Consider the following 26,561-nt stretch of genomic DNA (forward strand, 5'->3'; position numbering starts at 1 on the left):
ATGCTGAGCCTACAACTTTGCACGGGGGCAAATCAAATCCTACAGGGCTTCATGTAACTTGGGATATCTTACAGACGATGGCATGGGAAAAAATGTATCACGAAGCCGAAGCCTTGCTCAAGTGGTGATCGTCTTGGGGTGACTAGACCCTCTGACACCACACTGCATCGCCGTTGGGATGTGAGTGTTCCCGGCAATGCGAGCAAATGAAATTGATCTTGGCCCAACTTTGGTGTGAGTTCCACCATTGAAAAGGTGGCTCACAGACCGTGGGCCATTGAGAGGGACAGTGATGATCATTGATCCTTGCGGGTCTACATTCTGAGTCTCATGCAAAAGTCAAGCAAACATGGACGGAAAGGAGATGTAGGAAGGGAGGGGTGGAAGTGAACGACGAAGGGATAAGGGGTCTAACTGTGCTTGACATGATGGTCTGGTGTTGAAGAAGAAGAGAGATAGAAGAAGAGTCCTGGGAGGGGAGACGGGTTTATATGTTCCTTCAACTGGCCACCGTCCCCCACCGGGAAAGCATTCGGTCAGGTACAGAGTATAAGGTAAGAAGCAGGAGGCAGGAGGTAGGAGGTAGGAGTTAAGTAGATAGAATTAATCAGAAGAAGAATATCAAGTCACCATAGCCGAGCGTCATGCAGACATGGCGAGAGAGATATCTACCTCGCCAATCAATCTGACAAGCACTTGAGAAGATATGGCTGTAATCCTCTGGGCTGGCCGCTGTACATCTATGTGATTCTCCGGCAAAACGACAGGGCGACGTCCAGCGTGTCTTCCGGCCTGCGATTCCGACCTTTGGGAGTAGTCTCAGCCCCGGATTTGTTCGAGTCATAGGTCGGCGGCTTTACCATGTATCTCACGAGGTCACAAGATAGTCACGAATGAGGAAGGAAAATACAACTAGGTATTTTTCAATACGATGTGTCCTTTGTCTTTTCTCTATAGAGTCTGCGGGTCTGCCGTCCATGAGAGGTGAGGGTTGTAGATATGGATGACCGAGTAAGGTACGCCCTGATAGCGGTACATGTTGACGGTATCTCGGCGTCTTTTGGAGCCACCAGTTCAGTGTCCCAAAGAAGGAATTTTATTTTCAAGACGATCACTGCTATGGACTCCCTATTGCACCAAAGTCATTGGCCCTGAAAGTCGCCTGATGCTAGTCATGGCGGACCCCAAATCTTCACGACGAAGGGATTGCTCAATCTGACCGTGGATGGACGTTTATTTACACAATTTATTGAAAACATCACAACGCGGAATCTGCAAGACGTCGTGATGTTCTTGCAAAAAAAGACGAAAAGAGAAAAAAGAACTTATGATCGCTTGAGGGTTCGAACCCACAAACTACAGCTCGGTAGATTTGCGCTTCAGGATTAGGGGTATAACCATCTTAAGCTTCTGGGCAAGAGTCCCTTTTACTGCTGTTTAGAGATTTTCGAGGTGAACCAGCTTATATTCATCACATCCGAGGCCATGCAGCGGACACCGGAGGTACCCAGGCAATGACGTCGTTCAGGAATACACACCATCAACCGCCAATGCCACGCCCCCCTTTGAAACCATCGTTACAGACCAGAAATCTTTCAGTAGTGTTTTGATCTGCCCCGTTCGACTCCCATACCCTTCGCGATGAATCTTGACTAGGTGACCGGCGCGTTATCCCATGGCTTGCCTGTTTCGAGGTCACGGTATAAAAGAATAAGTCGACGCGTTCAGATTTTCTCCTCAAAATCAACATGGTATTCATACACCTAGCCCATCGTTCACAACAATAATACAAAATATGCTAGAATCATACATCCAAATCACTTCGCGCTCCTCCAAGTCCCACCAGCAGCCCCGTTCCCATCGCCCAACCCGGACCCGGGCCCAACCCCAGCTCCGGGATGACCGCCCCTCCCTTTCCTCAAACTCGAAGCGCGAGACCAAGCAGCCGCGGTATCGCCCGCAGACTTCTTAAGCCTGTTCCCCAGACTGATCCGCGCGGCACTCATCACTGCACCACTGCCCGCCCCTCCCCCTTGCATCCGGCTAGGGATCCCCGCGGAACTCGCCACGCTCTCCCAGTCGCCCCTCTCGACTTCCTCATCATCAGGCTCCTCGATCGCAGGCGGCGGCAGCACGAAGCCGCGACCCATGACGCCCCCCGCAGGAGCGGCAGACACACCCGCGGCGGGCTGTTGACCCTTCCTCAGCGCGCCCATCATAGCAGCCCATGACTCGACCTGGCCACTTGAAGCCTCTTCTACACAATTGCACTCATCGCCGGCAGGGCACATCACCTCGCCTGCGGCATGCCATTCTGCAAGACACGCCTCGTGGAAGGCACAGCCGCAGCCTAGACACGGCGGGTACAGTGCATCGACGGGCTCGCGGCAGTATACGCAGAGAAGCTGGTACTGCGGGCGACGGCAGCGATCACAGGCACCGACGGCGCCCCCGGAGCGGGTCGCGGAGGCAGAGGTGTATTTAAGTGGCTCGAGCTGGGTCTCGTGGACGCGGCATACGCCGGTGACGTCGAGACCGCGGCCGGAGGCGACGAGAGCTTGGAGCTGCTCCTTCTTTCCGAGGAGGATCGGGGAGGTGTTGTGGGGTTGCTGCTGGTGATGCTGCTGGTCGTGATGATGCTGTTGGATTGTCGTCGAAGTATCAGCGATACTGTAGGTGTCGTGGAACTCGTCAATCGAACCACCCCCTTGGCTCTGCTGAAGCACGTTGAACTTCATAATCTCCAGGCGGGCCAGAGGTTGGTTCCACATTTGCAGAATCTCGGCGTAGACATAGCGGTACGTGGCGTACATGTCAGCGTGGTTTGCCTCCAGAAGCGGCGTCGTCATCCATCCGTCGTCGTCGAAGATGGTCTGATCCTCCATATGGACCGCCACTCCGATGGAGACAAAAGAGAACAGGTCATCGCGGTACACCTCATCATCCGAGAGAGAGGTGCGAGCCGTGCCCGAGTCGCCCATGATGGTTGAACCTCCCCAAGTGACAGCACCGGGTGCACTGGGAGCGAGGGTGCTCAGTATTGTCTCCGCTGGACTCGGTCTCTTACGACCGTGATTAGGCGGTGACGATGCTGCAGTCGTTGTCCCCGTCGCAACACCACTGAACGGTCGGGGGAAATTGATAGCGAAGCTCGACGTCAGGCCCGAATTGGCTCTTGACAGCGTCCTTCCACTGGGCGACGTGGAAAGACTTGGCGTTTGATCACCCTCCCCAAGATACTCCTTGCCCCTTGGTGGTGGTGTCTCGCCGCACGAGTAAGAGTTTGAGCCTGGGTCGCCAGTCCAAAGCATTTCCTCAGCGGACCCTTGTGACCCAGAGTACCGGATTGGCGTGTGCAATGTCCTAGGCGTGGTGATGGCTGAATTTGTCTGACTCCTTCCATTGTAAGTCCAAAGCGATGCATCCGTGGGGAAGTAATCGAGTGAAAATGCTGGAGTCTTCATGGGCAGCGGTGTATCTGGCTGTGTTAGGTGCGACTCGGCGTAGGCAACGCTGTCTTCGGTGAATGCTTCACTAAAGATGCAGGACAACATAGCTAGCATCTGGATATCTGCAGTTTTCTCAAAATAATCAAAGAGATCGCTGATGAAGTCCCTTGCTAGCGGATGATTGCCCCACTTCACTCTCCCGTTAAAGTCAGCAGTGTCTTTGCCATTGATCGTCTTGGTAACCGGCGACCCCTCGTGGCGGAATCGCGCAAGGGCGTCTCTGGCAATGATCAGAATGGAGTTCTGGTGACGGTCCATGTTTGACAATTCCAGTGGGATATCTCGGCGAAGGATCAGCGAGAGGTAACGCCAGACATCCACCAGATCTTGGCAGCCGTGCTTCTCTGCGACCTGAGCGTTGTGCTCGCAGACCTCAGCACCATCCCCAAATATAGCATAGTCCTCGGCGAATTCCTTCTTCGCGGGGAGAATATCCGATAAGTCGTGAAGAGAGATGACGTTCCTTGATTTTGCGCCCGGTCGCCTTCTAAGCGATCCTGTACCCGTTCCGGTTCCAACCCCTGTGCCCCCACCGCTTGATCGAACAGAGCGGTTATCACTCCAGGTTCGCTTGAAACGATGTCGAGGTTGATACCATAGGCTCATCTTGTTGATAGATGTTGACTCCGAGTCACTCGAAGACGATGAACCGGTGGAGATGTCAGAGTCGGACTGCTCGTCTGTGGCGGACATTTCATCGTTGCCGTATCGCTTTCCCGGAGGAGAATCATGCGCAAGACGACCGAAGCCTGCAAAAACAGGCTCCCCTTTTGACCTTTCTCGCATAGGTTCTGCCGGCGTGAATAACAATGCCCTTGCCTTTTCTTCCTTGGTTGGGAAGAAGCACACCAACCGGCCGTCGTTGGAGAAGCGGGCACCGCAGAACCGTGGTAAGGGTGGGATCGTAGGTCTATTGTTTGGTGCCAATGTGCTTATGGCCTCTGCGTTTGGAGGCAATTCTTGGGACATGGACGCCGAGCCGCCGGCCGGAATATCGTTCTCGTCTTCGCTGGAGCTCTCGGAGCCAAGTCCGTCTAAAGGGTCGTCGAGATCCTTCACATTTTTGAAGAAATTCGTGCTCGCTGCAAGGTCGATCTCGCCTAACAGATAAGAGAAAGCAACATCCAGGCAATTCTGCTTTCGCTCTAAGAACTGTTGGCAAAGCTCATGGATTTCGCGCTCGACCTTTTTATGCGTCTTGTCCGACATGAAGCCGGTCTTCTCAATGTAAAATCTTGGTGCTTTGGCTTTGGGATAGTTTGAGGGGATGTCGACCGTGACTTTGATGAAGATGGGATCGCCGTTGGCGCCCCAAGGGCCGTTGAGAGATGCATTGAGCGTCAGGTTGTCCATGTCGATGTGCTCCCACTTGACCTTGGGAAGCTGCATGCTGATGCGGAGGAATTCCTCCTGGATGGTCTCTGGCTCTCCCCACTTATCATCGTCCATGTAACCTGGGCTGAACATGCTGGAGTCTTTCGAATCTGCCCTTCTAGGGCTGTCTGTAGATGTTTTTCTCTTGTTCATCATGATTCCCTTCATCCAGCCAATATGTGCCTGGCTACGATCCATCTCTCTGGATGTGCTTTTGGCTTTCATTGATGAGCCCTTCCAAGCCGCACCAAGTTTGGAGTAGGTTGTCGGCCCAGACCGCATGCCCATAGTCAGAGCACTCTGACGGTATTGCGCGCTGTTGCGGGGATCGCTCATTGTGGCACTTCTCCTGTCTCGGCTGACCGTGTCCTCAACCGTTCGGAAAGTTTTGTAGGCAGCGCCTTTACGTGTGAGGACGACATTTTTGTTGGCTGCCATCCCTTTCACATAGCCCACTGACTCGAGAATTGACGGATCGACTTGCTGCAGACGCAGTTCATTGTCCTCTCCCCAGGAGACCAGCTGGAAATCTCTGTTATCTAGCGCATCTTCGGTGATACTTCCTCTACTTCTCCACAAGAACTCCTTGGCCTTGTGGTTGCCGTGACCAGGAAATACCGCTACTGGCTCAGTCGGCCCTTCCTCAGGGTCCTTGGGAGGTGTTCGCCAGTCGTACAGGTACAGATCGCCTGGTTCGTTCTGAGGCATCGCAAGGAGCCCCTGGCCAAAAGGGGTATGACGAGCGCGCCACACCGGGAACTCGGTACGTATAACGCGATCCGGGACATCTTGATCGCTGGCGTAGTCCCAAAACTTGATGTGCTTGTCCAAAGAACAAGTGACAATCTTGGTAGACGTGGTCCGGTTCCAGTCAATCCCGTAGATCTTTGAGGTGTGTGCGCCGATTGATTTCAGGGGCTCACTTGGTCGTCGCTCGTCCCAAATGTGCAACCACCTGTCGTGAGATGAAGCTAGAATGTGCGGGTCCTGGCGGTTGTACTTGACTTGCGTGGCGCCGGCAAACCAATCGCAGAAAGTAAGGACAGGCTGTCTCGGGCGCCTTAGATCCCAGCAGTGCACGTAACCATCGACGGCACACGAAGCAAGCTGGTCTGGGTGGTGGGCGGACCAGTTGATGTCGGTGATGGCTCTGCTGTGGCCTTGCAGTGAATGCTCAATAGCTCCCGATGTCGAGTCATCTCTCAAATTGAGGTTCCAGACAAGCGCGCGATGGTTGGCAGTGGAGACAACCCAGTAGTCACGAACTGCAAAGGGCGACCATTGAACATCGGTGACCAGCCAAGGGGAGCCATGACTGCTGAGTCGGCGGGGAGGATTGTATGGTGAGTCCAAATCAATAATGGATAAGCCCTCGGGTCTGATGGGTGTGTCAGCATTGGTACCGGTCGCTCAGAAGCTTTACGACAAGTTCACTCACGATGCTAAAGCAACATCCCTCTGAGAAGGGGCTATCGTCGCCGATCCTACCAGACCGGCGACGTGAATCGTGCCGTCCGCATCGAAGCTCTCACTATCAAAGGCTGATTTGATCGGCTTGCCCTTCTTCGGCGCATCAAGCTGGTCGAAGTGCGGCATGATGGTGGTTTTGGCTCAGGTGAGAGAGATGCCTCAAGAGGGCATCTGTAGGCGCTATGTCTTTGCCATGATCCGATGGCAAGCGACAGTGGGTGAGTCTTTCCACAGTCTAGACTGTTCTGATAGTTGATGTTTGAACGTTAAGGTGCCCCGATTGGATGCAGTATCGCAACTTGATATTGAATGTCTTTAGGTGATGCTCAGAGCCCCGATGCACGCGACGGGATCAGGTGCATCCGCAGCTGAGCATCCTGGACGGCCGCTTCTGGATGGACGGGATGATAGCCAGGGACCCACAGTCGCGATGATGTATCATCACGCAGGAAGTCTGCAGTCGTATACTTACACCCCGCCGGGACCCTTGGGCCAATAATAGCCCTTCAATACCACCTCCAGTCTCCACCCTTTTGCTGTTATCGGGACAGCGTCGAGCCAGGCTTGGAGTGTGTCATGCTTCTGGTCCCTCCCGCGGGGCAATCCCAAGCAAGGCTTTCCCAAGCACATGCCCACCATCCCCAAAGGTTGCCTTTCGAAACACTCCACCAGTTCTGCGTACTCGTCGTCTTTGTCACCGCTGATACAAACCGATATCCCGAGCATCCGATCGCGATTTCGTCTGCGACCTTCCTTCCTTCCTTAGCGAGCCGAAATCCAGGAAGCTCCATCTGATTTACCACTCGCTTAACCCCGCCATCGGTCCATCAGCTTCTTGACCTCGGACCTCACTTTCTAGAGGAAGCACAGACAACATTTCTTCCCTCCTTCACCCTCGAACAACCTCCGGAACTTCTGTCGCCCAGCATGGCTCTGCCTAAGCGTATTATCAAGGAGACGGAGCGTCTCATGGCTGAGCCGTAGGTCTCCTGCCTAGCTAGCGACATCTCGATGCTCTGCTAACAAAGACTGGTTCCAAGGGTACCCGGAATCAGTGCCGTCCCTCACGAGGACAACCTCCGCTACTTCGATGTCGAGATTCACGGACCTACACAATCTCCGTATGAAGGTGCGTACTACATACGCTGGAAATTGAACTGGGAAGAAGAAGAACTAATATGTGTTATAGGCGGTGTCTTCAAGCTCGAGCTCTTCCTTCCCGACGACTACCCCATGACACCCCCCAAGATTCGCTTCCTTACCAAGATCTTCCACCCCAATGTCGACAAGCTGGGCCGCATCTGCCTCGACGTTCTGAAGAGTGAGTGGCTGTACATGAACAATGGTGTTTTCGCGCAGAATGGCTGACAAAGAAATCTCTTTTTAGACAACTGGTCCCCTGCCCTCCAGATTCGCACCATTCTTCTGTCAATCCAGGCCCTCCTCGGCGCCCCGAACCCCGACGATCCCCTTGCCGCCGATGTCGCGAAGAGCTGGAAGGAGGACGAGCAGGCCGCCATCGCGACGGCCAAAGAGTGGACCACGAAATTCGCTGTGCCCAAATAGAGGAGGAAACAATGGAGAACCGGGAGGCTGTGCTGAGCTTTGGGGGAAAAGGCAGACGACGGCGCGTGGAGGAACAGCTACGGCAGGAGCCAATGCAAACACACTTTCCCTAGACTGAGTTTTAGGCGGATACTTCAGAGACGATACAGCCCTCCTGCTGTCTTGACTTTGTAGAACGGGGGCTGATTTGGACGTTCAGGACTTGGAGTTGCAATCTTGAGATATGGCATTGCGGACAGCTTTTCTGGTTTCACGGGAGGACCCATGCATTATGCCTTTACGACTTTCAACAATGAGAAGGATTTCTTTCATCACATGATGTACCTGCGAGATTGGTGCGTGATCTGACTTAGGTAAAACCCATGGGTTCGGCTTGAAGTCTTGATAAAGACGGTATATATCCTTTGAGTCGTAAGTCGACAAAATCGGGCGACGAAGGACTTCTCTCCTTCAGATTGTCAAAAAGAATCAACTGAGAAACGCTTTAAGTACAACTTCTAACTCATAAATTTCAAGAAGCGTCGATGGTTTAGTGGTAAAATTCTCCGTTGCCATCCAGCAGCGTCGGGGAGCCGGGGGTTCGATTCCCCCTCGACGCATTTCTTTTGTTCCTCAGCCTACTTTCCACTAAGAAAAGTGGAAAACATCGTGTTTTTGGTCTAGAGCATAGGATGAATGGTGTCAGAAAGCATGGAACTCCTCGGCTGTGTTCTTATATCCGCTGCGTGTACGGAGTATTAAATATATGGAAGTTTTTGCTACTATATAATGCTAATCTCCTCGTATTGTTGCCGTTGCCATTCGGACGTTAAGTCGGTGGAATGAATGTCAAAGCTGGAGAGCTCTGTGTCTCCAATGTAAAGAAATTGTCGAGGCTGGGTCTTTTCTGTGTTATTCTTCAGGGCAACGGTCACTTCCCGCAGAATAAAAGCCGTTGAAGCACCCTCGACTAGCCAGATCTGATCATGTTCTGCTGATAAGGGAGACCCTAGGCCATATGCCTCTTCGGAAGTGTGATAGAAGCATCCGTTATCAAATTCGAGCCAGACCATTGGATCTACATGAAGCCTACGATAACTTTCAAAATCCAGACAGTAACGTGCATCCGTAAAGGAGAGTGTAAACTCTGATACCCACGACAGGATCTTGGCAAGAGTTGCCGATTCCTTGTTGGGCCCTTCGAGTTTTGTCTCTACGAAGTTCTTCCGTCCCAAAGCCAAGTATTCGACCATTTGACGGCTCAAAGATAATCTATAGGATGTAGAAGAATTCACATGAGATAGATACAGAGCAAAACATTCGTTAAGCACTGCTGCCGCTAATCTATTCCAGAGGTTCAGCTGAGGATGATACAAAGCCTCGACTGGCCTGGTTCGAAGGATGTCAACCATCGATAAGGCCATCTCGTAACTGGATCCTGGGACACGGTACCCGAAGGGTCTGCCGGATATCTCGCCTAGAAATACACCACGCAGTATAAGTTTGCTCCCAACGATGGACGGTCTTGTTGGTTGTCCGCGCCATATCGCTAGTTCGCGCTGCTCTAGAGAGGTGAAGGTCTCCTCAGTCCCAATTAAGATGTCAGGTTGCTTTCGGGGAGCTGATGCAATCGATACCGAATAATCAGGAACCCATGATGGCAAGCTATTGTATCTGCGAAAGTTTTCGTTCCCAACATGTCTCAATTCTGACAGCAAAGGAAGCCGCTGAAGAAAACACGCCGCTACAGAGGTAAAGACGTCTTCCACGCTCCGGTCGTAGTCGGGCATGATAGGGCTTGGAAACCCCTTGGGAAGAAGCAGCGAGAGCATGCCCAAGCACCCATGGATATGGTCGCGGTCGTCTCCAAATTGAAAAGAGCGGAGGGCTGTGATGAGTACCCTTGCGCATGCGAGCCAAGCGGACTCCGACCTCGTGTTCCAGCCTGTTGTCTCTGTGTTATGTATGAGTTCGGCCAAGAGTGGGCGGACTCTGTTGATCTTGTGTAGGCCAGACCCTACGCCAAGATGCCTACTGATCAAACTTTGCGCCATGTCTAGGGAGTTGGTCATTGACGCTGGTTGAACCCATCCGAGAGACAGTTCAAGCTGCAACTCAAGAGTCCTATTCCATCGAATCTCGTGCAGGAACATAACAAATGCTCCAAGGCGCTTCCAATTTAGGACGTTTCCCCCACACATAACGTAGATCTGAGCTGAGTTGGCCAGGGCGACTTCTTGGACGACCCAACCACGATCGAACCATCGGTTTTGCCTGAAGAACTTTGCAAACGGTAGCCATGCTCCAGCCCATCGCGAGCAATTTTCGGATCCTAATTCTGCTAGAACTTCAGGGTCTTGCCGTAAGGGTCCTTGTGTAAATGATTCCTCGCAAAGTCCGGTCTTTCTCGTACCATCTTGGACAAACGGGGGATGAACTTGTCGTGAATCCACTAAACCTCAGAGTCAGGCTCCAATATTCCCAACCATACAAGCACATTCTGTGACGAGCTATATATGCGGTGCATGAGAAGGACTTGGTGTTTCTTCTCCTCGGTATTGGCCTGGTCGATACAGAACGCATCTATCCACAGTGGCATCGATTCCAGGGCAGACCTGACCTTTGGCGGACACTTTCGACTTGTCGGGGAGCCTCTTTCCGTCGATGAACACCGGAAATCGAGGATGGTACGGAGGAAGTCAAAGAGATTCTCAGATATCTCCATCAGTCTGCCATCGCAAACGATCTCAAACGTCCTTCCTGGCCCTGGCTCTTCGGCACCTTCGGAGTTGCTATACTTGGGCAGTTGCCATGTATAGGACAACGCCGCGAAGATCGGTTCATCGTCCAAGTTGACCTCCTTGAGCGACAGCCATAGTCCGTGTGGATGGTTGTCATCCCGCGAGATACTGAGGAGGCGTACGGAGTCGAATGTCGACAAGGCCTGGTATTGGTAATCTGGAAGCGAAGTATTCATACTCCGATGACGATAATAACGATGCCAATGAAGATTTATCGATCTCTGTTTGATTTGCTTTGAAGAAGCGCAAAGTTCCTTCAATTTGAGTAAGGGACTGAGCAATTAAGAGTTGACATGATCAGGCTGCCTGATATCTTATTGCGACACAGCCACATGACCTGCATGCCGGCGTTGGCATGCAGTGGTTCTGCATGTGATGTCACATTGGTGTAAGCACTAACACGATGCCACATGTTTTTCTACTTATTTTCGAATTCTTTCGAATGTCCCGTGATTAGATCAATGTGGGAGTCGATCGCCCGTGGATGATATTCTATGATATTCGAATTATACACTTGCGTGTATGCAATGCACCATCGCAGTTGCTATCAACAAGGTCACGCCGCGGTCATCCCCAGATTCTCCGCCACGGCCTTCAGGCTACGTTTCTGGATTAGAGAGTACCAGCTTTGAATATTTACAGGCTCTTCTTCCAGTGCTTCCACGAAACCGAGCAGGTCCGGTTCAGGATGTTTCATCTGTAGCGGCCGTCCATCTTTGTCTCGAGACTGTAGGTTGGACTGGAAAATTCCAGCTGCCGAAAACGGGAGGAAATCTTCGTAAGTGATTGGACGTGCCTCTATAACACCCTGTGCAATGAGACGCTCAAGAGCGAGTGCATCGAGTTGCTGGCCAGCCTCACCCGGGGGTGCTTTACCGATGCAGAAATATTCGCAATGTATCAATCCCTTGCTCCTCAATTCAGTCCAAGTATCAGGATATTGCTTGAAGACGTCTTCTGCGATTCTATCAACCTGCTCAGGTTCAGCATTCGCCGTCAGTGCCATGGCCTCTTGCAGAAGTCGTTCGTAAAGTATCTTTCCTTGTTCCGTAACCGCGGCACCCCGCTCCTCAACCTCCCCGAACCGAGCCTTATGGCCGGCCTTGATCAGTTCGGGCTCAGTAGAAGCCAAGTCCAGGTCGAGACTATCGCTGTTCTGAAGTGGACGTATTCTTCAAGAGCCAGAAAACTAGTCTGGCGCAGAAGAATGAGGCACTGGCGGATGGGCGGCCCTTCGATGCGTGCCTTGACAGCCATGCCCGCCTCCCTCATAGCAGCCTGGACAGCCGAAATGTCCAAGGTTCGAGGTGTGAGGTGGTTGATATGGGCGCTTTGGAAAGATGCAATGTCAGCCAGAATAGGATGCTCGGCCTTCAGAATGTTGAACTGGTCGAAGGTGGCGGCAGCCACCCTCTTTACCCTATCCTACCAAGCAGCATTAGCATCAGCATCAACAGGCGAAATGCAGAGAACGCCAAAATCGATCGTTACCGGTAATGCTGCTCAGAGTCTCCGCAGCGTTCTGCTTGCTGGAAAGAATACCGCGTGAGTCCCTCATGGGCGATACCAAACGACCCACTATCAGTAGAAGAGACCTCTGACTGGTCACCACTTCCATAGTTACCACCGATGTCACGAAAGAAAGGTGAAGTGTAGCGGTGGCCGTCAGTGCCAAAACTGTCAGCAATCTGACAAGGCGGACGAGTGCTCGTTTCCGCAAAGGAATAGGACTGTAAAGGTTCCGCAAAGGTGAGCTGACATTCCTTCTTCAAGACCCCTTCTTTTGACAGTGTCTCTGTTGCTAATGGTTCGACATTCAAGTTTACTTGATGAACTGTTCCAGGAGATTGGTAGACTGAGGCGACAGAGTACACCTCAGCTGCAGTCAGAACACCGCACAACGGATATCGATGAATCCCACCATACAGATACTCCTGACGAAGATGCCCCTCACCCACTTCAGTCACCCATAGACCTTCAGCCAGAACCACCTGCAGAATCCGCGGAAAGCGAACCAATTCCAGCAATCAGTATTGATCAATGGTTCGACAGTTTGAATGTCTTCAGAAGCCCTGTCCTCATCGGCGAGGCTGCCGACGCCGCTTTCGCAACTCGGTTTCGCCAGGTCATCACGGACCCGTCAGCTCCCGAGCCTATCCACCTCCTACGCTTGGATTATGCATCCAACGAGTCCATGATGTCGTTGGCTGATGTCAACACACCTTGGCCTGGGCCTTCCCGCGCCAAATCCTTGCTCGAGGCCGCCATGATATACATTGGTCGCTCATATCACGTCATGGAAGCACGCGTAATTACAGAAAGCTGGAAACAGCACAGCCATGACGCGAACCAGGAGGCCATAACCCTTCGGTGTAGAACTTGGGCCTTATTTGCGATCGGGGAGCTTTACATCTCCAATTCCACCGGTGTCCACGGTTTCCCTGGAATGGCATACTTTGCTCAAGCATCTAAGGCTTTGGGATATCCTGACGAGCGCCCCGAGGTCGACTCAGTTGAGCTTTACCTTCTCTTGGTCAGCCTCTCCTGCATGATGTCCAACGACGACTAATATCCTGACAGGCTTTCTACTCTATGGCTCTGAACCGACGATATAGTGCGTACGTTTTCGCGGGTACTGCCGTTCGTGTTGCAGTTGTCATCGGCCTGCACCTTAACATTCCGGAGTCTCAATTACCAGACCCCATGATTCGCCAACATCGGAAGTGCCTCTTTTGGACTGCATATATTATAGACCGACTCTGTGCTGCGAACCTCAACCACCCACCGGCAATTCGAGATGATGACATTGGCGTTGACCTTCCTTGCGAGCCATCTACTTCGAGTTCGACCGATAGCTATGGTGACTCCGATTACCATGTTGCTAATATCAAACTAGCTGGTCTATTAACTTCCATAATCCGATCTGTCTACAGCGTCCGAACCCAAGCTGAAGGCACATGCGCGAACCTTTCGAGCCGCGTACAAGGCTGTCTCAAAGATCTCCAGTGCTGGTTCGAAACCTTACCTCGTTCGTTACAGATAGGAGACAAATCTTTGAACGAGCCACATGATCACAAAGTTGTCTCTCTCCATCTGCGTTTCTACCAGGTTAGTCACCTTGATCTATCGAGTATCCTCTATTGCACATGCTTAACGCTGATCCTCACTAGTGTGTGATTTTGGCTACTCGACCACTTTTACTACACGCCTTGCGAATTCAGGTCGCAAGCTCACGTTCCGGCCCATCTCCAGCATCATTCAGGATCCCTCCCGATGCGACAGCACTTTCACAGGCATGCATACGGTGCGCTCATCAGTCTACAAGACTGCTCACACGAGCGTGGATCGATGGGACCTTTGTGACTTTTGATTGCTTCTTCACGCAACACCTCTTTTCTTCATTAACGATCCTCGCCATTTCGAGTCTCTTGGACGGAGTAGGCAGTCGACATGATCGGGATTCTTACGAGGAGGCATCTCGTCTGCTTGACCAACTAAAGATGGCTGGGAACATGGTGGCCCAGGAATATAGTCGCCATGTTGAAGTGATGGAGTCGACGATATTGTCGCACCTCGAAAACAATACCCCATCCCAGTCAGATGGATTAGGGGGCCTTGCGACGATGTTCTCGCTCAGGAAATTGATCCAAACTTACCAGATGGGGCAGTGCCAGCAGCAGGTGTGCCTTTGCCAGAGCCGTCGTTGCAAGAGCTGTTGTCCCAACCAGTGTTAGATCTTCACTTCTTTGAGGGTGCTGTTCGAGGGGAGCACTCGCAAGGGATTTACTGGCCAGACATGCATGTAGATAGATGAGATATCAGGAATCGTAACGAAGATCAGGCCACTAAGCTCTCCGCCGAGACACGTCGTATTCGACGAAAAGCGTTCCGCCCGACCCCCGTGGACCAAGCTTTCCTCACAGCACCGCCGGTAGAAGATAGTAATGTGAGTCAGTCTCATTTCCCATTCTTTCCATGTTCATTCTTTCTGCATTGACTGTCAAGTTCTGCCTGGACGATCATTTCCTCATGTTCTTCATGCCGTACAACTTCGGGCGCAAAGTTAATGTCGGCTACTTTTCGCAGGCCACCAAATGCGGTTTCCACCGTCAGAAGGCCGCAAATTGCACCCAACCGAGTATGTATGCATCCACTCCTGGTTCCATCCAAGTCTCTGACATATTGACATAGACATAAGCCAATAAAGCTGAACCCTTTCTTCCAGAACTTGCCTCAACAACTGAGTGTCGACCCTTGCTTCGATTGATGCCACTAGGGGGCTCAATCACACACGGCGTCGGCTCTTCTGATCAAAACGGATATCGGAAGAAGCGTCTCGAGTTGCTACATGGCTACGGCTTCAGTTTTTGCATGGTTGGGTCTCGTAAATCAGGCACCCATCACAACAACGAACATGAAGGCTGGCGGGGGTATAGGATCGACCAAATCGAGGCCAGGGCGAGGGTAGCGGCAGCGAAGTACCTGCCGCATGTCTTCACCGTGAACGCCGGCTCCAACGATTGTTTACAAGAATACAAATTGGTAGAAGCACGGGACCGCCTTGGTCACCTCTTGGAGACCCTCTGGATTGCCTCGCCTAGTTCAACTATTATTCTCTCAAGCCTACTGGTCAACCGGAACGAGGCCGTGCAGCAGCGGGTTGAGGATTTCAATAGAGAGGTGGAAAGACTAGCCCGCACTTTGATTCTAGGAGGAAGGAAATTAATCTTCGTGGACTTGCAAGGAAACGACGGGCCTGCCATGGAAGATTTAGCGGCGGATGGGACGCACCCCAATGATACAGGTTATGAAAAAATGTCTCGGATATGGCTACGGGGCATTCGAATGGCTTCAAGAAGAGGCTTCTTGCCCCCACCGCAACAATAATAGGCCATTGAAATAGGATCTTCTGTATGGGGAGAGTACCATTAGCTTCTGTCGGTCCAGAGCCGAGCAGTTGAGGAGCGTCGACCCTTGATTTTGGCTAGCATAGTGACAACTTCCGTTGCCTCCAAGGCCCTCGACATAACTTGACAACAAAGATGATGAAACTGGTGCCAGCCAGTATTCATTTCGTCAAGTCTATCCCATGTATTGTCTATTGTACCTAGCTAGCTACTGTATCCTAGTGTGGATTGCCCTCTTGCGACTCCCAGCTTTTCGCTTTCAAGAAGTAGAGACAACCGTAGCCCACGGGTGCTCAGTATCGCCGTACATGATCTCGGTGAGCCATCTTTTGATAGTGGTCGTGACTTTCGCTCCCTTCCCGTCGTTACCCATTGGCACATTGATATCATGCCCTCGGTAGTGAATTTGGGAAACTGCTGAAATGAAGTACTATCTCGTCAATTCGTGGGGTCGAGTATCACGGTAATTGGGGGATACTCACAGCAGTACCTGCGGCAAACGACTCCAAGAGACGACCTTCAGCTGCAGCCTCCATGATTTCAGCGACTGTGAACTTGCGCTCTGTGACCTCAATCTCCTCGCCAAGCCTTTCCCTCGCAAGTCCAAGGCAGCTTCGTCTCGTAACGCCATCGAGGATCGTCTTATCATCCAGGGGCGCAGTAACGAGCTCCGTCTTGCCATCCTTGCGTACCCACACAACGAAGAAGTTGCACCCGCCAGCTTCGGTGCATTCACCATCTTCTCCGTAGAGCCACAAGACTTGATGATACCCTCGTGCGCTAGCTTCCTGCAGAACCAAGATTGAAGGCCCATAGTTGGCTCCGATCTTTGCGTACCCAAAGCCACCGACCCAGGCCCGTACGGTGTCTTTCGGGGACGAGTAAAGTCGCATACCCCCCGGTGGTACATCGAGGCGAGGCATGTAGGCCAGAACGATGAAGAACATCGCTTCCTTTGGCGCTTGAACACCCAGCTGGGGCGAAGTACCAATGATCGGGGGGCGAACGTACAGAAAGTCGCCAGCCTGTTCTTTAGGGAGCCAGCGGGCAGCATCCACCGATAACAGGCCGAAAACAAGTTTCTTGACCTCTTCGGGTTCGAATGTAGGGAGAGAAATCCGGGCGGCCGAGGTTCTTAGACGAGCAACGTTATGCTCGACACGAAACACTCTGAGCAAGCCGTCGTTGCCTCTGTAAGCCTTCAGGCCCTCGAAGCACTCGGTAGCGTAGTGAAGGCAGGATGCGGTTGGCAGCAGGCTAAGCGGGCCGTAGGGCTTCAACTCAGGCTTGGACCATCCCAGGCCATGCCTCCAGGACGCAACGATCATGTGATCTGTACATATGCTCTGGTCTGAAGACAGAATTGTGGCTTCGCTGGGAACAGGTTGAGGACTGGTTGTGAGATTTTACGACAGCTCGCAGGCCCGTAGCGGACGTTCCGCAAGTGTAGAGGCCATACCGAATGGAAAGAAGCTTCCCCGTGATAAGTGCTGGAGTGTAAAGACTTTGAGGAGGGCAAAGTGATTCCTCCCGTCCAGTGTTCAGTACCTTTTGACGTGACTAGGAACATAACTTTTATACCACTCTACAGGAATTGGCCCGTTATGGTTGGACAGAGCCGACGCAAAACGAAGGAAGACGAGATTCGGCCTCCTTACTCCTTGCCGCGTTTATAATGGAACATTGTAAAAAAAATTATGAAAAGCCTAGGAGGGATGAATGGTGTAAACTCGGTCAACATCCTCGGCGCCGACGTAAGGAAAATCGTAGCATCGGCCCCGATGCAATCCGCCGTTGTCAACAGGCTACAGACAGCCGACCAAACTGAACACGGCGGACTATAGAGGGGCAGGAACCAAACACGCGGCCATACGTTCTTCTATATGTTGCAAGACACTCTGTGCGGGTATTTATCATGTTTGAATGACGTTGTGACTGTTATTATGACACTCTAACCACCAGCGTGGGGAGCATGTTTGACCCGTGCTTCTCTTGCCTTTGCTTCTCTTGGCAGGCTCTCCGGTCTCGCAGGCTTCTCAGGCATCTCGAACATCCGCGAATGCACTCATATCAGGTAAACCTCATTACCTAGTAGTGAGCTTTTCCATCTTTTTTCGCTGGCTCTCTTTTGCTATTCCCCTTGTCTCTGATCTCGCTAGCAGCAACAGCCGCAAGAATCAAAAGGGCAGTCGCGAGCACAAATCCACTCATAACGCAATACACCATGTTTGTATGAAGTTCCTGGCGCCTTTCCACAGCCCGAAGGCGTCTCACAATCTCGTCTTGGTCTTGCGGCAGCCCATCAAACCCCTCCTCGCGATCTGTCCATTGGTTGATTGCAAATTCTCTCGGGTTGTCAAGGACCTCAACCACTTGTGTGAATAGACTTCTAAAGTTCCCAAGGGATGCTAGATATGACTTGAAGGAGGTCGGAGATGTTACTTGTTGTCCCGCATTCCTTCTAGGCGACTCGTACTTGTAGCCCATCTTGGTTTTTCTCGAACCTCGTATGAATCCTCGGAATGGGTTGTCCTGGTGAGGGCTGCCGAATCTACTTTGGTTGTCGCTAGAAGAGGACTCAACGGTCTCTCGTGCTGATGAAACAGGTACTGTGAGTGTTTTGGTGACGTTGGTGAGGCGGTAATTGTGTAGTTCTGCAGTCCTTGTGGTTCTCGGCTGGGCCTTGAGTGCGGTTAAGACCATCCTTCCACTCGTTGGGGGGCTGGAAAGCCGTGTTACTACGAGTGGCATAGAGTTGAACATGATGATTCTCGAAAGTGTTGATGCAGCTTATGGTCAATATGCGTTGGTATGGCTCACTCGACATAGGCTACAATATAGGTTCATTTCAGAGGTTCCCCTTATAACCGCCAAACCAACACATTTCGGAGATAGGTCGTTGACCCCCGCTGCCGCCCCCCCCCCCCCCCCCCTTCCATCCGCTTCCGTAACGTCCATGTCTTTGGTTGGGTTGAACAGGTTCCTGACTTCATCGCGTTTCCATATACAGATTCACCAACACCTCAAACAACATTGCAAAAACTGTCATGGGTATCCACGAAACTACACCCGTCAATACCCCAGCCATCGATTTGTATTCATCACGTCCTAGAAGCGAAGCAGAAAATGTTCGTACAGTTTGTGAGACAGGATCTCCGAGTACCTTGGTTATCGAGGAGACCCAAAAATTTGGATTTCGCCTGAGTCACAATCTCACTACTTGAACCAGGTGACAAATGTATGGGCGTCGAAGTTGAGTTAAAGTAAGGAGACGAGTCTCGTGATATCAAGGTGTACTGAAACTCTGACACCCATTTCAATAGCGTCAGGCTCATGGTATCTCCGTAATGTACTCTACTGCCCTTATAGACACAAACGTTTCCTCGCATATGAACATCTGATATCATCATCCCAACAAGTGAAAACACAACTCGAATAACACAAAACAAAAACATCTCACAACGCCGCAACAATGGCTTCCCAAAGACTCTTCCGCTCTCTCCAGAGACACCTCCCCCAAGCAATCCCAAGGGCAACAACATCTCTCACACTCACAGCCCTCCTACAAACCCGCCTCTTCTCAAATACACGAACTCTCCGCGGCAAAGTAGTCCACCCCGACATGGACAACTACATCCGCTACAGCCTCCGCGACGGTCCCCCACGCACACCCCGACCAAAACCACTCTACTCGCTCTTCCGCCAACATTCATGGCCGAATACACCACCGGCGGCAGCAGCAACAACAAAAACACCACCGACACTCGCAACGCCAACCTTCATTTCAGCCTTTCAACCCACATGGCCGAATCGCAGAGTATCATCATCCTCCTCTCGAACCCCCGAGGACCTCGCACAAATCGAGAGCGGGCTCCGACAGCTCAAAAACCTCAACTCGCAAGTCGGTGACTTGATAGTTCTCGCCGATGACTTGAATGATAGAATCGGGGCGTTCAATAAACTCTCAGAGAACCCTCCCCCGTTCCGCGGCGGGCTTCTCCCTTGGTCCCGAGAGGTTCTTTCTCAGTTCCAAGAAGATCGGCGGCTTCAATCGCAATGCGATGCCTTGTACGTTATCCGGGACCATTTATTACGCGAATACAAGATCTTGAGGGAATCCGCGAAAAAGCCTCTGGCCCCAGGGACCCTATCCGATGATGATGATGATAATGATAATGATGGCGGGAAGACAGGTCCTCGACGTATACGTATTTATCCGTCTGCGTGGATCTGCGGCATTCTCTTGGGGCAAATCTGGAACGGCGTAACCTCGGATAAAGAACCAAAGACTCGGGATGTGGAAGGTGATGCTGCGTCGGATGAACCACACAGCGTCGCGGAAGGGAAGTCAGAGGATGACAAGGGGCTCCAAAAGCTGCATTATCTCGCGAGACCATAGATCCAGTACACATGATTAGTCAAGCCAGGCCAACATAAATAACAAAAGTCACCACTCCGCATTCCTTGCTTCACTTGTAAACATCTCTCATCGCATTAACTCTCATCTTCCTATCTACTCATAATCTACCCATCATCCCAAAGCCGTCGACTCATAATAATAGGCCTCGCCGGATCCCACGGCCCATAAATCTCATTCTTGTACTTTTGCAACCCAATCAGCCACCAACTACACCCGCCCATCGCAATCGCAGAGATGAGCACGCTGACAACCATGCCCGCCACGGCGCCCTTCCAAGGCCAGCAGGACATCCCAACGTCAACGCCAGCGGCACAAGTACCATTATCACCCACAATCACCCCGACACCAGCACCCGCCCCCAAAACAAGAAACACCGTCATGGCGTAGTGATACCCCCAGCTCCGATGCCTCGCATACCGCCGAAACACGGGGAACAGCCCAAAAACCTCAATACTAAACAGCGTGAGACTAAAGACCTGGCCCGTAGAAGGCAGCCGCGAAGCGAGCACCGTCGAGGCCATGAGCGCCGCGTTGGTCGACAGCGAGGCGGGGATGGTGACGCGGACGCCGCCCGAGTAGTCGAAGAAGAAGATGTTGATGGTCAGGAGCCAGAAGGACATGGCCCAGATACTGTCGCTCGACGTGGACTTTGTGAGGGACTTGAGGATGGGGGAGAGGCCTAGGAGGGTGGAGTAGATGAGGATGGCGCTCTTGACTGTGCTGAGACGCTGGTTGAGGCGGCTGTTGTCGTCGCCTGGTAAGGGGAAGGAGGAGCGGCGCGGGAGGGGGAGGGGGAGGGTGCTGTTGACTTCTTGGCTATGGCGGCGGTAGACGGACTGCGAGGTCGCTGAGGTAGAAGAGATGAGGGAGCTCGCGGAGGCGGAGTGCGAGTGCCGCGCCAGGCGAGGCCGCTCAGCGCCAGCGGTGCTAGAGAGATTCGTTGCCGAGCTCGTGGCTGTCGTGGCCGTAGACGAAGCCGCCGCGGCGGTACCATCATCGTGCAGAGGCGGGCTCCGCTGCCTCATGCTCCCCGTCCTACGACTCGGCTCCAACCTCCGACCCGCAGCCGTCGCGCTGCTACTGCTCCCGCCCGCCAGACCTAGCTCCTTCCGCTCCTCGTCGGCCTCCCACCGCTCCCACAGCAGCCACCCCAGGAACGTAGCCATGCTGCTAAACGAAACAATGGACACGGGCGACACGCGCTCCTGGGATATGAGGACGAAACAAACGATGAAGAGGATGACGGAGCAGACGTGCTGGACAATGACCGTCGAATCGGCGACGAGGGGCCAAAAGTCGTAGGGCTGCAGACGCGGGTTACGCTGGAGGCTCTCGAGAAAGGTATTTTGGTCCGTGTAGTTGTCCGGGTAGCTCTGCTTCACCCACATGAGCTTCTTCCACGTCCGCTTGCGACTCCGGCGTGAGCGGGAGCGGTGGCTTCCCGCGGCGCCGACAGCGGCGGCGGCATTATGACGGAGGCGTGCGCGGGCGGCGCGGTGGTCTGCGCCGAGGGAGGAGACGTCGGGGAAGGAGGGGACCGGTCGGCGCGGCGGGGAGGTGGCTAGGAAGGCATCCTCGGGAGCGAGGCGGGATCGGTCCTGGCGCTGCTGGTGGAAGTTTGTGGTGCTGTTGTTGGTGCTACTGTTTGTGGTGCCGGTGCTGAGGGCCGTCGGGAGGGTGGAGGAGCGGGTGAGGGGCGGGGGGAAGGAGCCAAAGTCCGTTGGTGTTGTCGGGGACATTAGGCGCGGCTTTGCCCTTGAGGGCCTCAACAGAAAAGGAACGACAAGAGTACAAAGACTCAATGGATGAGTTTGTTTGGTGACGATGGCTTGGAGGCGTTTGGAGACCGAGACCGAGACCTTTTCTCAGCCTCGCCGTCGCGAATGGACTGAAGTCGGCGCAAGGCTGGAGACCAAATTGGTAGGAGCCACACAGAATGCGCGCGCCAGGAAGGCAGTGGCAGTGGCAGAAAGAAGGAGAAAGAAAGTGCCAATGGGGGCCAGGCCACGCCAGGGGGGGAAGGAACACAAAAAAAAAAAGAAAAAAGGGTGCGTGCACGGACGGGGAAAGGAGATTGGTGGGGAAGGGACCAAGGTCTAAGGCACCAAGGGTAGCCGAGTCAGTCCATTTCGACAAGGGTGTGCCGCCCGGACCAAGTCGCTGTATTCGGTAACCTTTTCTAAAGCTTTTTGTTACCAAGTAAGATGTGCATACGAAGGATACTTAGACTGGTCGGTGGCCGAAAGAAGCGTCTTCCGAAGTCCATCAAGGGAAAGGTGTCTGCTGCAGCATCTGGTTGCTGCATTTTGCTGCGCATTACGGAGTACTACCTATTGCCTCGAGATGATATCGAAAAGGAGGGTAGTAAATCTGGGAAATATTCCGTTCGTCCAACCACAGTTGCTACCTCAAGTTTAATTCTTCCTTTGTCCGAGTAGAGTATCCGTACTCCGTAGTTCCGTACGTAGTAGAGTCTCGGAACCATCACCAAACTTACCAAAGGTAAAGGTTATTGCCCAAAGCATCGCCCGCAGTGGTACCTACCTAGGCTTCATGGATGAGCTGGACGAATCGCGGACAGATCATGGACGGATCTAGGAAGGAATACATAGATGCATGCCTAAAACCAACCCTGCCACGGATTGCGTCTACATCCGCGTCCGCGTCCGCCTTACCCAGAAGCTAAATTGAGTTAACCAACTTTCTTCATGACGCTGTCATGGACACACGCAGCTCCCGTCATGAATCACTTACGATCCGCGGCCCCCTTCTTGACACACGACAACCCAGTATTCGGAGACTTTCCCATCCTCTTGGAAACCCAAATACCACGGTAGCTTGCGCGTCCATGACCCATGAAGCCCCGAAATAGGGAAATGTCGTCGAACGGTCGTTCCAAGCCTTCCGTGGTCATGCAAGACACCAAGTGCTGTCAACAAAGAATACGTCCAGAATCGCGACCCGCGGCATCCCAAGCCCCGGATTCTCAACACCACCATCACGGTCCAACACCGGTACAACGACACCACACCTACTGCGCAGTAGTGACCTGACCACGAGGCTAGCGGTGCACTAGCATCCGTACGACAGGTGCCTCTCAACGGAGTTCCACCTCGCCTTGTTCTGCAGCGCCTGCCTCTGCTCAAAGGGTACCGCCGGCAACACCGTTCCCCGCCAAACCCTTGTGCGCGACGGAATACGAAGAGCAATTCCAGAAGGATTTTGAAGCCGGGCAGTCTCATTTCTGTCTGCCTAGATGGCCCCGAATTTCTTTGCAGGGAGGCCCGCACCGGCACAAAGCTTGTTCGCTGCTTGTCCCCTGGTTGATTGGCTGTCCCACTGGAATCGACCCTCATGCTGCGTTCCTGAGGGCTGAATGGATATTCCCGTCCACCCCGTAGCCAGTCAATGGCGACATTGTCCTGCGTCGTTTTCGTGGTCAAGTCAAAGGTCGTGTGCTCGTCGGCGATTGTGAGATCCATACGGATGGATATACCTAGGTAGATAGTCCATCGTCCCCCTTTCGTGCTGTTACCAATCTTCTGGGCCCCTTCCCGTGCCATGCCCCTCCGCGTTGGCATGGTCAAGGTCCTGTGGTCCAGACTCTTCGGCGCGCCCTACAGGGACTAGGCCGGAAATGTGGCAGGCTGCAGCGATGGCAGGCATGCCCGGTGGGCGCCGTGAAGATTGAGAGTTCGCCTGGAAGGGACTGCTTATTTTGGAACTTTAGCGGGCCGACCGGAAGAGCTCCCACGCTGCCTTTTCCAGCCCAGATCTGACTCTGGCCCAAGGGGCTCGAGTTACTGCTGTTTCGGCGGCACTAGTGCGAATAGCCTCACCATCAGCTCGATGGGATGATTCTGAGAGAGTCGGGGCTGGCATCGACGATCCATCATCCCCCTTCCCTTCAAACTCAGGCACGAGAGCAACATGACATCAACGAGCGGGCGATCTGCGACAATTCGGCTCAACCTCCTTGGTTAAAAACGTTGCTTTCTTGTTGCAAGTCTTGCCGGACGTGCTTGGCAAAGCCAGAGGTATGCGGGTTCGGGGTCCATCAAAGTCTCATTCCCATGGCATCCCGTGCTTTCGCGTGCCCATTGACTGTGGGCTGGCCTGAGGGCATCTGTTGAAACCGTTTTGACGTTCAGACTACCTCACCATGGAGGGCAAGAAGAAGCGGCTTCCCCAGCTGCTGCCGATGTGGGCCTCGGTTGCAATGGAACGAAACTGTCGCAAAACTCACAGGAGGCAGGCTCCAACTTCCCAGGACGGGGATTTCATGTTTCTTGTTCGTCAATGCTTGCTCCGTTTGGTCGTGGTCACCCTGTGATTGTGACCCTGGCGACGAGCCGGCGATACTCCCAAATAAGAGAGACAGCTCCGCGGTGTCTTCAGTCACCACATTGCAACCAAAATGGCGAATGTGCACACTATTTGATGGCGGCTGGTATAAGCTATGTCGGCATCTGCCGCAGCTGTGGTGTGGTGATTCCAAAAAAGAAGTCCAAGCAATGGAACCGGAGCGCTAATCAGTGGATCCTTGGCGTCGATCCATTGCTTGGGTTCGCCAGCTGCGATTTGCCTTTGGCGCCAACTCCCACCTGGCACTGGACAGAGAAACCGTCGCATTAGGCGTTCACTGGTGTTGTCATGATGGTGTTTTGGCGTAGGTATCCGTAGGTAGAGTGTAGGAAGCCGATTTGGAACTTTTGCCGTCCCAGCCCCAGAGTAACTCGATGGTTGCATGGACGAGAAGATCATTGCTGACGATTGAACTGTTGCTGACATGCTCCCTTCATTTCTGGGAAGAGGCAGTGTCTTGGCGCTGGTTGAATGGCCGCTGTGTGCGGCGTGCTGCGTGCATATCCGTGGGATAGGGCGCAGCTGGGTGCAATTTCGTCTGTACGAGGTGCAGCCACGGAAGCGCCAAGCATCGTGAGAACTGGCTGGCTGGACGGAGGCTTGACTAAGCATCCTAGACAAGCCAAATCGACAGGGGGCCATCGGCATACGATCCAAGGTGATGATTGATTTGCTGAGTACGGAGTATCTGTACGGATACACCGTAAACCATTGACAAGGACGGCGACCGCGGACAGGCAGGCGAAAAGTGCGCTATGGTCCATAGCTTTATCCGTGGAGGAGAGGCGGGATCCCGCGTGCCGTGCGCCATGCCATGGCCCCATTTCCGTGGGAAGGCGTGCCGTGAAAATGGACTAATACCTGGGGATCATGGAGGGAAAATAGGCCGAATAGTCAGCGTCCATTATTGTGGCTTGGGAGACACTGCTCGACTGGGTTCCGTCTTCTTCATCTCTGTAGTCTCGGTGGATGCCGGATATTTATTCCAGCTGCGGGAAAGCAAGGGGTCGGTTTGCGTGATTCTCTCTTCTCCTTCGCTAGTTGTTGGTCGTGATTCTGGTCTATTCCTTTCTTTTCTCCCCGCGAGATTCAATGCCATGGGTGTGGCTGGGCTGTGGCTGGACGCGGCGGTATTCTGGTGCAAGGACTCCAGGGTTGAGAGTCAAGGAGCTGGAGACTCGAGAAAAGGACACTGTGGGAAGTCCGGTCACGACGGGGGGTGGTATTATGTGATTCGCTCTCTCGTACGTCTTGGAATCGCCAAGAAAAGCAAAGCTCCTGGTGGGCTTTGATCGCTACCATCTCTTGAAATAAGTTGAGATTCAAGACTCACACAGGGTCAACTTTGCCCACGTGCTCCCGTTGGCACTTGTGGACGGGCAGAAGGTGGGAAATGAGAGCTGAGGGGACCCAGAGGATCCAGACGGGGGCACTGGGGGTTGGCCAAGCTGCGAGGGATCACTCGAGGAAAGCTTGATCCTCTTCCTTTTCATTTTGTGGCGCTGTGAGATGGGAAGTGGGAATCCCTTCCTCAGGTACGAATATTCGGACAGAGTACCTGCCTATGTACTCCGTAGGGTACAAACTACATGGTACATTGAACATGTACCTTGCCGACATAGTAAGGTAAGTTGGGTAAGTACGGGAGGTAATCCACGGTCCTGTGGTCCTGCCAGTAAGTCGTTGTGCCTGCGGGAGAAGCTGCAGTCTCAATAGAAACTATTGCAGGGAAGGTGGGAATCATTGGGGGAAGCACAGCTGGGAAAGCGCAACCACGAATCATAGGACACAATCGGGCAATGTGCCGTCCAGATGGGGGCATCGCTTACACGGGCGGACGAAAGTAAAGTGCAGAAGTTGAGCTGACCAGACATACCTAGGTAGTCTTGCAGACGCAGGCTTGCATTTTCAGCTTCAATAGCTTGCTTTGTTCATTCTCTCTTCATGTTACCTTCCTGCGTCTCTTCTCCTGTCTGTCCCTCCTCCATCAAGCATTGGCATAATTAGACGAGACAACAGAGTGGAAGCTTGACTTGACAACCTGGCTTCACACCCGCAGCCTGTGACGGCAAACGTCGAGTCTTTCCCCTGACATGCCAATTGGAATCCATACGTAGTACAGACTCCATAGGGCGGCGCCTTTTTTGTCTTTCATGTCTTTCGTCTCTTC

General features: G+C 52.9%; 9 protein-coding genes and 1 non-coding gene across 10 annotated transcripts; 4 read left to right on the forward strand and 6 right to left on the reverse strand.

Annotated features, from left to right (window-relative positions):
* Positions 1 to 3,038: 3,038 nt before the first annotated feature.
* Positions 3,039 to 6,479, reverse strand: BDP81DRAFT_288271 (WD domain-containing protein; the record flags this gene model as incomplete). Its single annotated transcript, XM_060583047.1, has 2 exons — positions 3,039 to 6,261; positions 6,322 to 6,479. Coding segments are annotated over 2 exons (3,381 nt in total), but the record flags the coding sequence as incomplete, so codon positions are not given.
* Positions 6,480 to 7,280: 801 nt separating this feature from the next.
* BDP81DRAFT_307478 (ubiquitin-conjugating enzyme E2 35) lies at positions 7,281 to 7,919 on the forward strand (the record flags this gene model as incomplete). The annotated part of the gene is made up of 4 exons (XM_060583368.1): positions 7,281 to 7,333; positions 7,394 to 7,482; positions 7,543 to 7,674; positions 7,741 to 7,919. The coding sequence occupies 4 exons, from the start codon at positions 7,281 to 7,283 to the stop codon at positions 7,917 to 7,919; spliced, it is 453 nt and encodes a 150-aa protein (XP_060451922.1).
* Positions 7,920 to 8,437: 518 nt separating this feature from the next.
* On the forward strand, positions 8,438 to 8,518 carry BDP81DRAFT_t5. The gene has a single exon. It is a non-coding gene; the product is annotated as a tRNA-Gly (tRNA).
* A 1,124-nt stretch (positions 8,519 to 9,642) lies between these two features.
* Positions 9,643 to 10,875, reverse strand: BDP81DRAFT_456686 (uncharacterized protein; the record flags this gene model as incomplete). Its single annotated transcript, XM_060593204.1, has 4 exons — positions 9,643 to 9,706; positions 9,741 to 10,180; positions 10,312 to 10,350; positions 10,390 to 10,875. 4 exons carry the CDS (start codon positions 10,873 to 10,875, stop codon positions 9,643 to 9,645), a joined length of 1,029 nt encoding a protein of 342 aa, XP_060451923.1.
* A 380-nt stretch (positions 10,876 to 11,255) lies between these two features.
* On the reverse strand, positions 11,256 to 12,109 carry BDP81DRAFT_306873 (uncharacterized protein; the record flags this gene model as incomplete). Its single annotated transcript, XM_060583314.1, has 2 exons — positions 11,256 to 11,816; positions 11,846 to 12,109. Coding segments are annotated over 2 exons (825 nt in total), but the record flags the coding sequence as incomplete, so codon positions are not given.
* A 217-nt stretch (positions 12,110 to 12,326) lies between these two features.
* On the forward strand, positions 12,327 to 14,513 carry BDP81DRAFT_307266 (fungal-specific transcription factor domain-containing protein; the record flags this gene model as incomplete). The annotated part of the gene is made up of 6 exons (XM_060583349.1): positions 12,327 to 12,448; positions 12,521 to 12,567; positions 12,643 to 13,232; positions 13,280 to 13,807; positions 13,870 to 14,264; positions 14,300 to 14,513. Coding segments are annotated over 6 exons (1,896 nt in total), but the record flags the coding sequence as incomplete, so codon positions are not given.
* Positions 14,514 to 14,953: 440 nt separating this feature from the next.
* On the forward strand, positions 14,954 to 15,586 carry BDP81DRAFT_305394 (SGNH hydrolase-type esterase domain-containing protein; the record flags this gene model as incomplete). Its single annotated transcript, XM_060583166.1, has 1 exon — positions 14,954 to 15,586. A coding segment is annotated over one exon (633 nt), but the record flags the coding sequence as incomplete, so codon positions are not given.
* Positions 15,587 to 15,717: 131 nt separating this feature from the next.
* On the reverse strand, positions 15,718 to 17,290 carry BDP81DRAFT_487137 (aminotransferase; the record flags this gene model as incomplete). The annotated part of the gene is made up of 3 exons (XM_060595215.1): positions 15,718 to 16,036; positions 16,089 to 16,998; positions 17,265 to 17,290. 3 exons carry the CDS (start codon positions 17,288 to 17,290, stop codon positions 15,866 to 15,868), a joined length of 1,107 nt encoding a protein of 368 aa, XP_060451927.1. The 3' UTR covers positions 15,718 to 15,865.
* A 2,716-nt stretch (positions 17,291 to 20,006) lies between these two features.
* BDP81DRAFT_413698 (phosphatidylinositol N-acetylglucosaminyltransferase subunit C) lies at positions 20,007 to 21,516 on the reverse strand. Its single transcript, XM_060589304.1, has one exon. The coding sequence runs from the start codon at positions 21,412 to 21,414 to the stop codon at positions 20,131 to 20,133; it is 1,284 nt and encodes a 427-aa protein (XP_060451928.1). The 5' UTR covers positions 21,415 to 21,516; the 3' UTR covers positions 20,007 to 20,130.
* A 1,076-nt stretch (positions 21,517 to 22,592) lies between these two features.
* Positions 22,593 to 23,743, reverse strand: BDP81DRAFT_11762 (uncharacterized protein). Its single transcript, XM_060581561.1, has 2 exons — positions 22,781 to 23,743; positions 22,593 to 22,708 (listed from the first exon to the last, which is right to left on the reverse strand). The coding sequence occupies exons 1-2, from the start codon at positions 23,605 to 23,607 to the stop codon at positions 22,675 to 22,677; spliced, it is 861 nt and encodes a 286-aa protein (XP_060451929.1). The 5' UTR covers positions 23,608 to 23,743; the 3' UTR covers positions 22,593 to 22,674.
* Between the last annotated feature and the right edge of the window lie 2,818 nt (positions 23,744 to 26,561).

This window comes from Colletotrichum phormii (genome assembly GCF_030913505.1).
Source record: "Colletotrichum phormii strain CBS 102054 chromosome Unknown BDP81scaffold_1, whole genome shotgun sequence".
NCBI lineage: Eukaryota > Fungi > Ascomycota > Sordariomycetes > Glomerellales > Glomerellaceae > Colletotrichum > Colletotrichum phormii.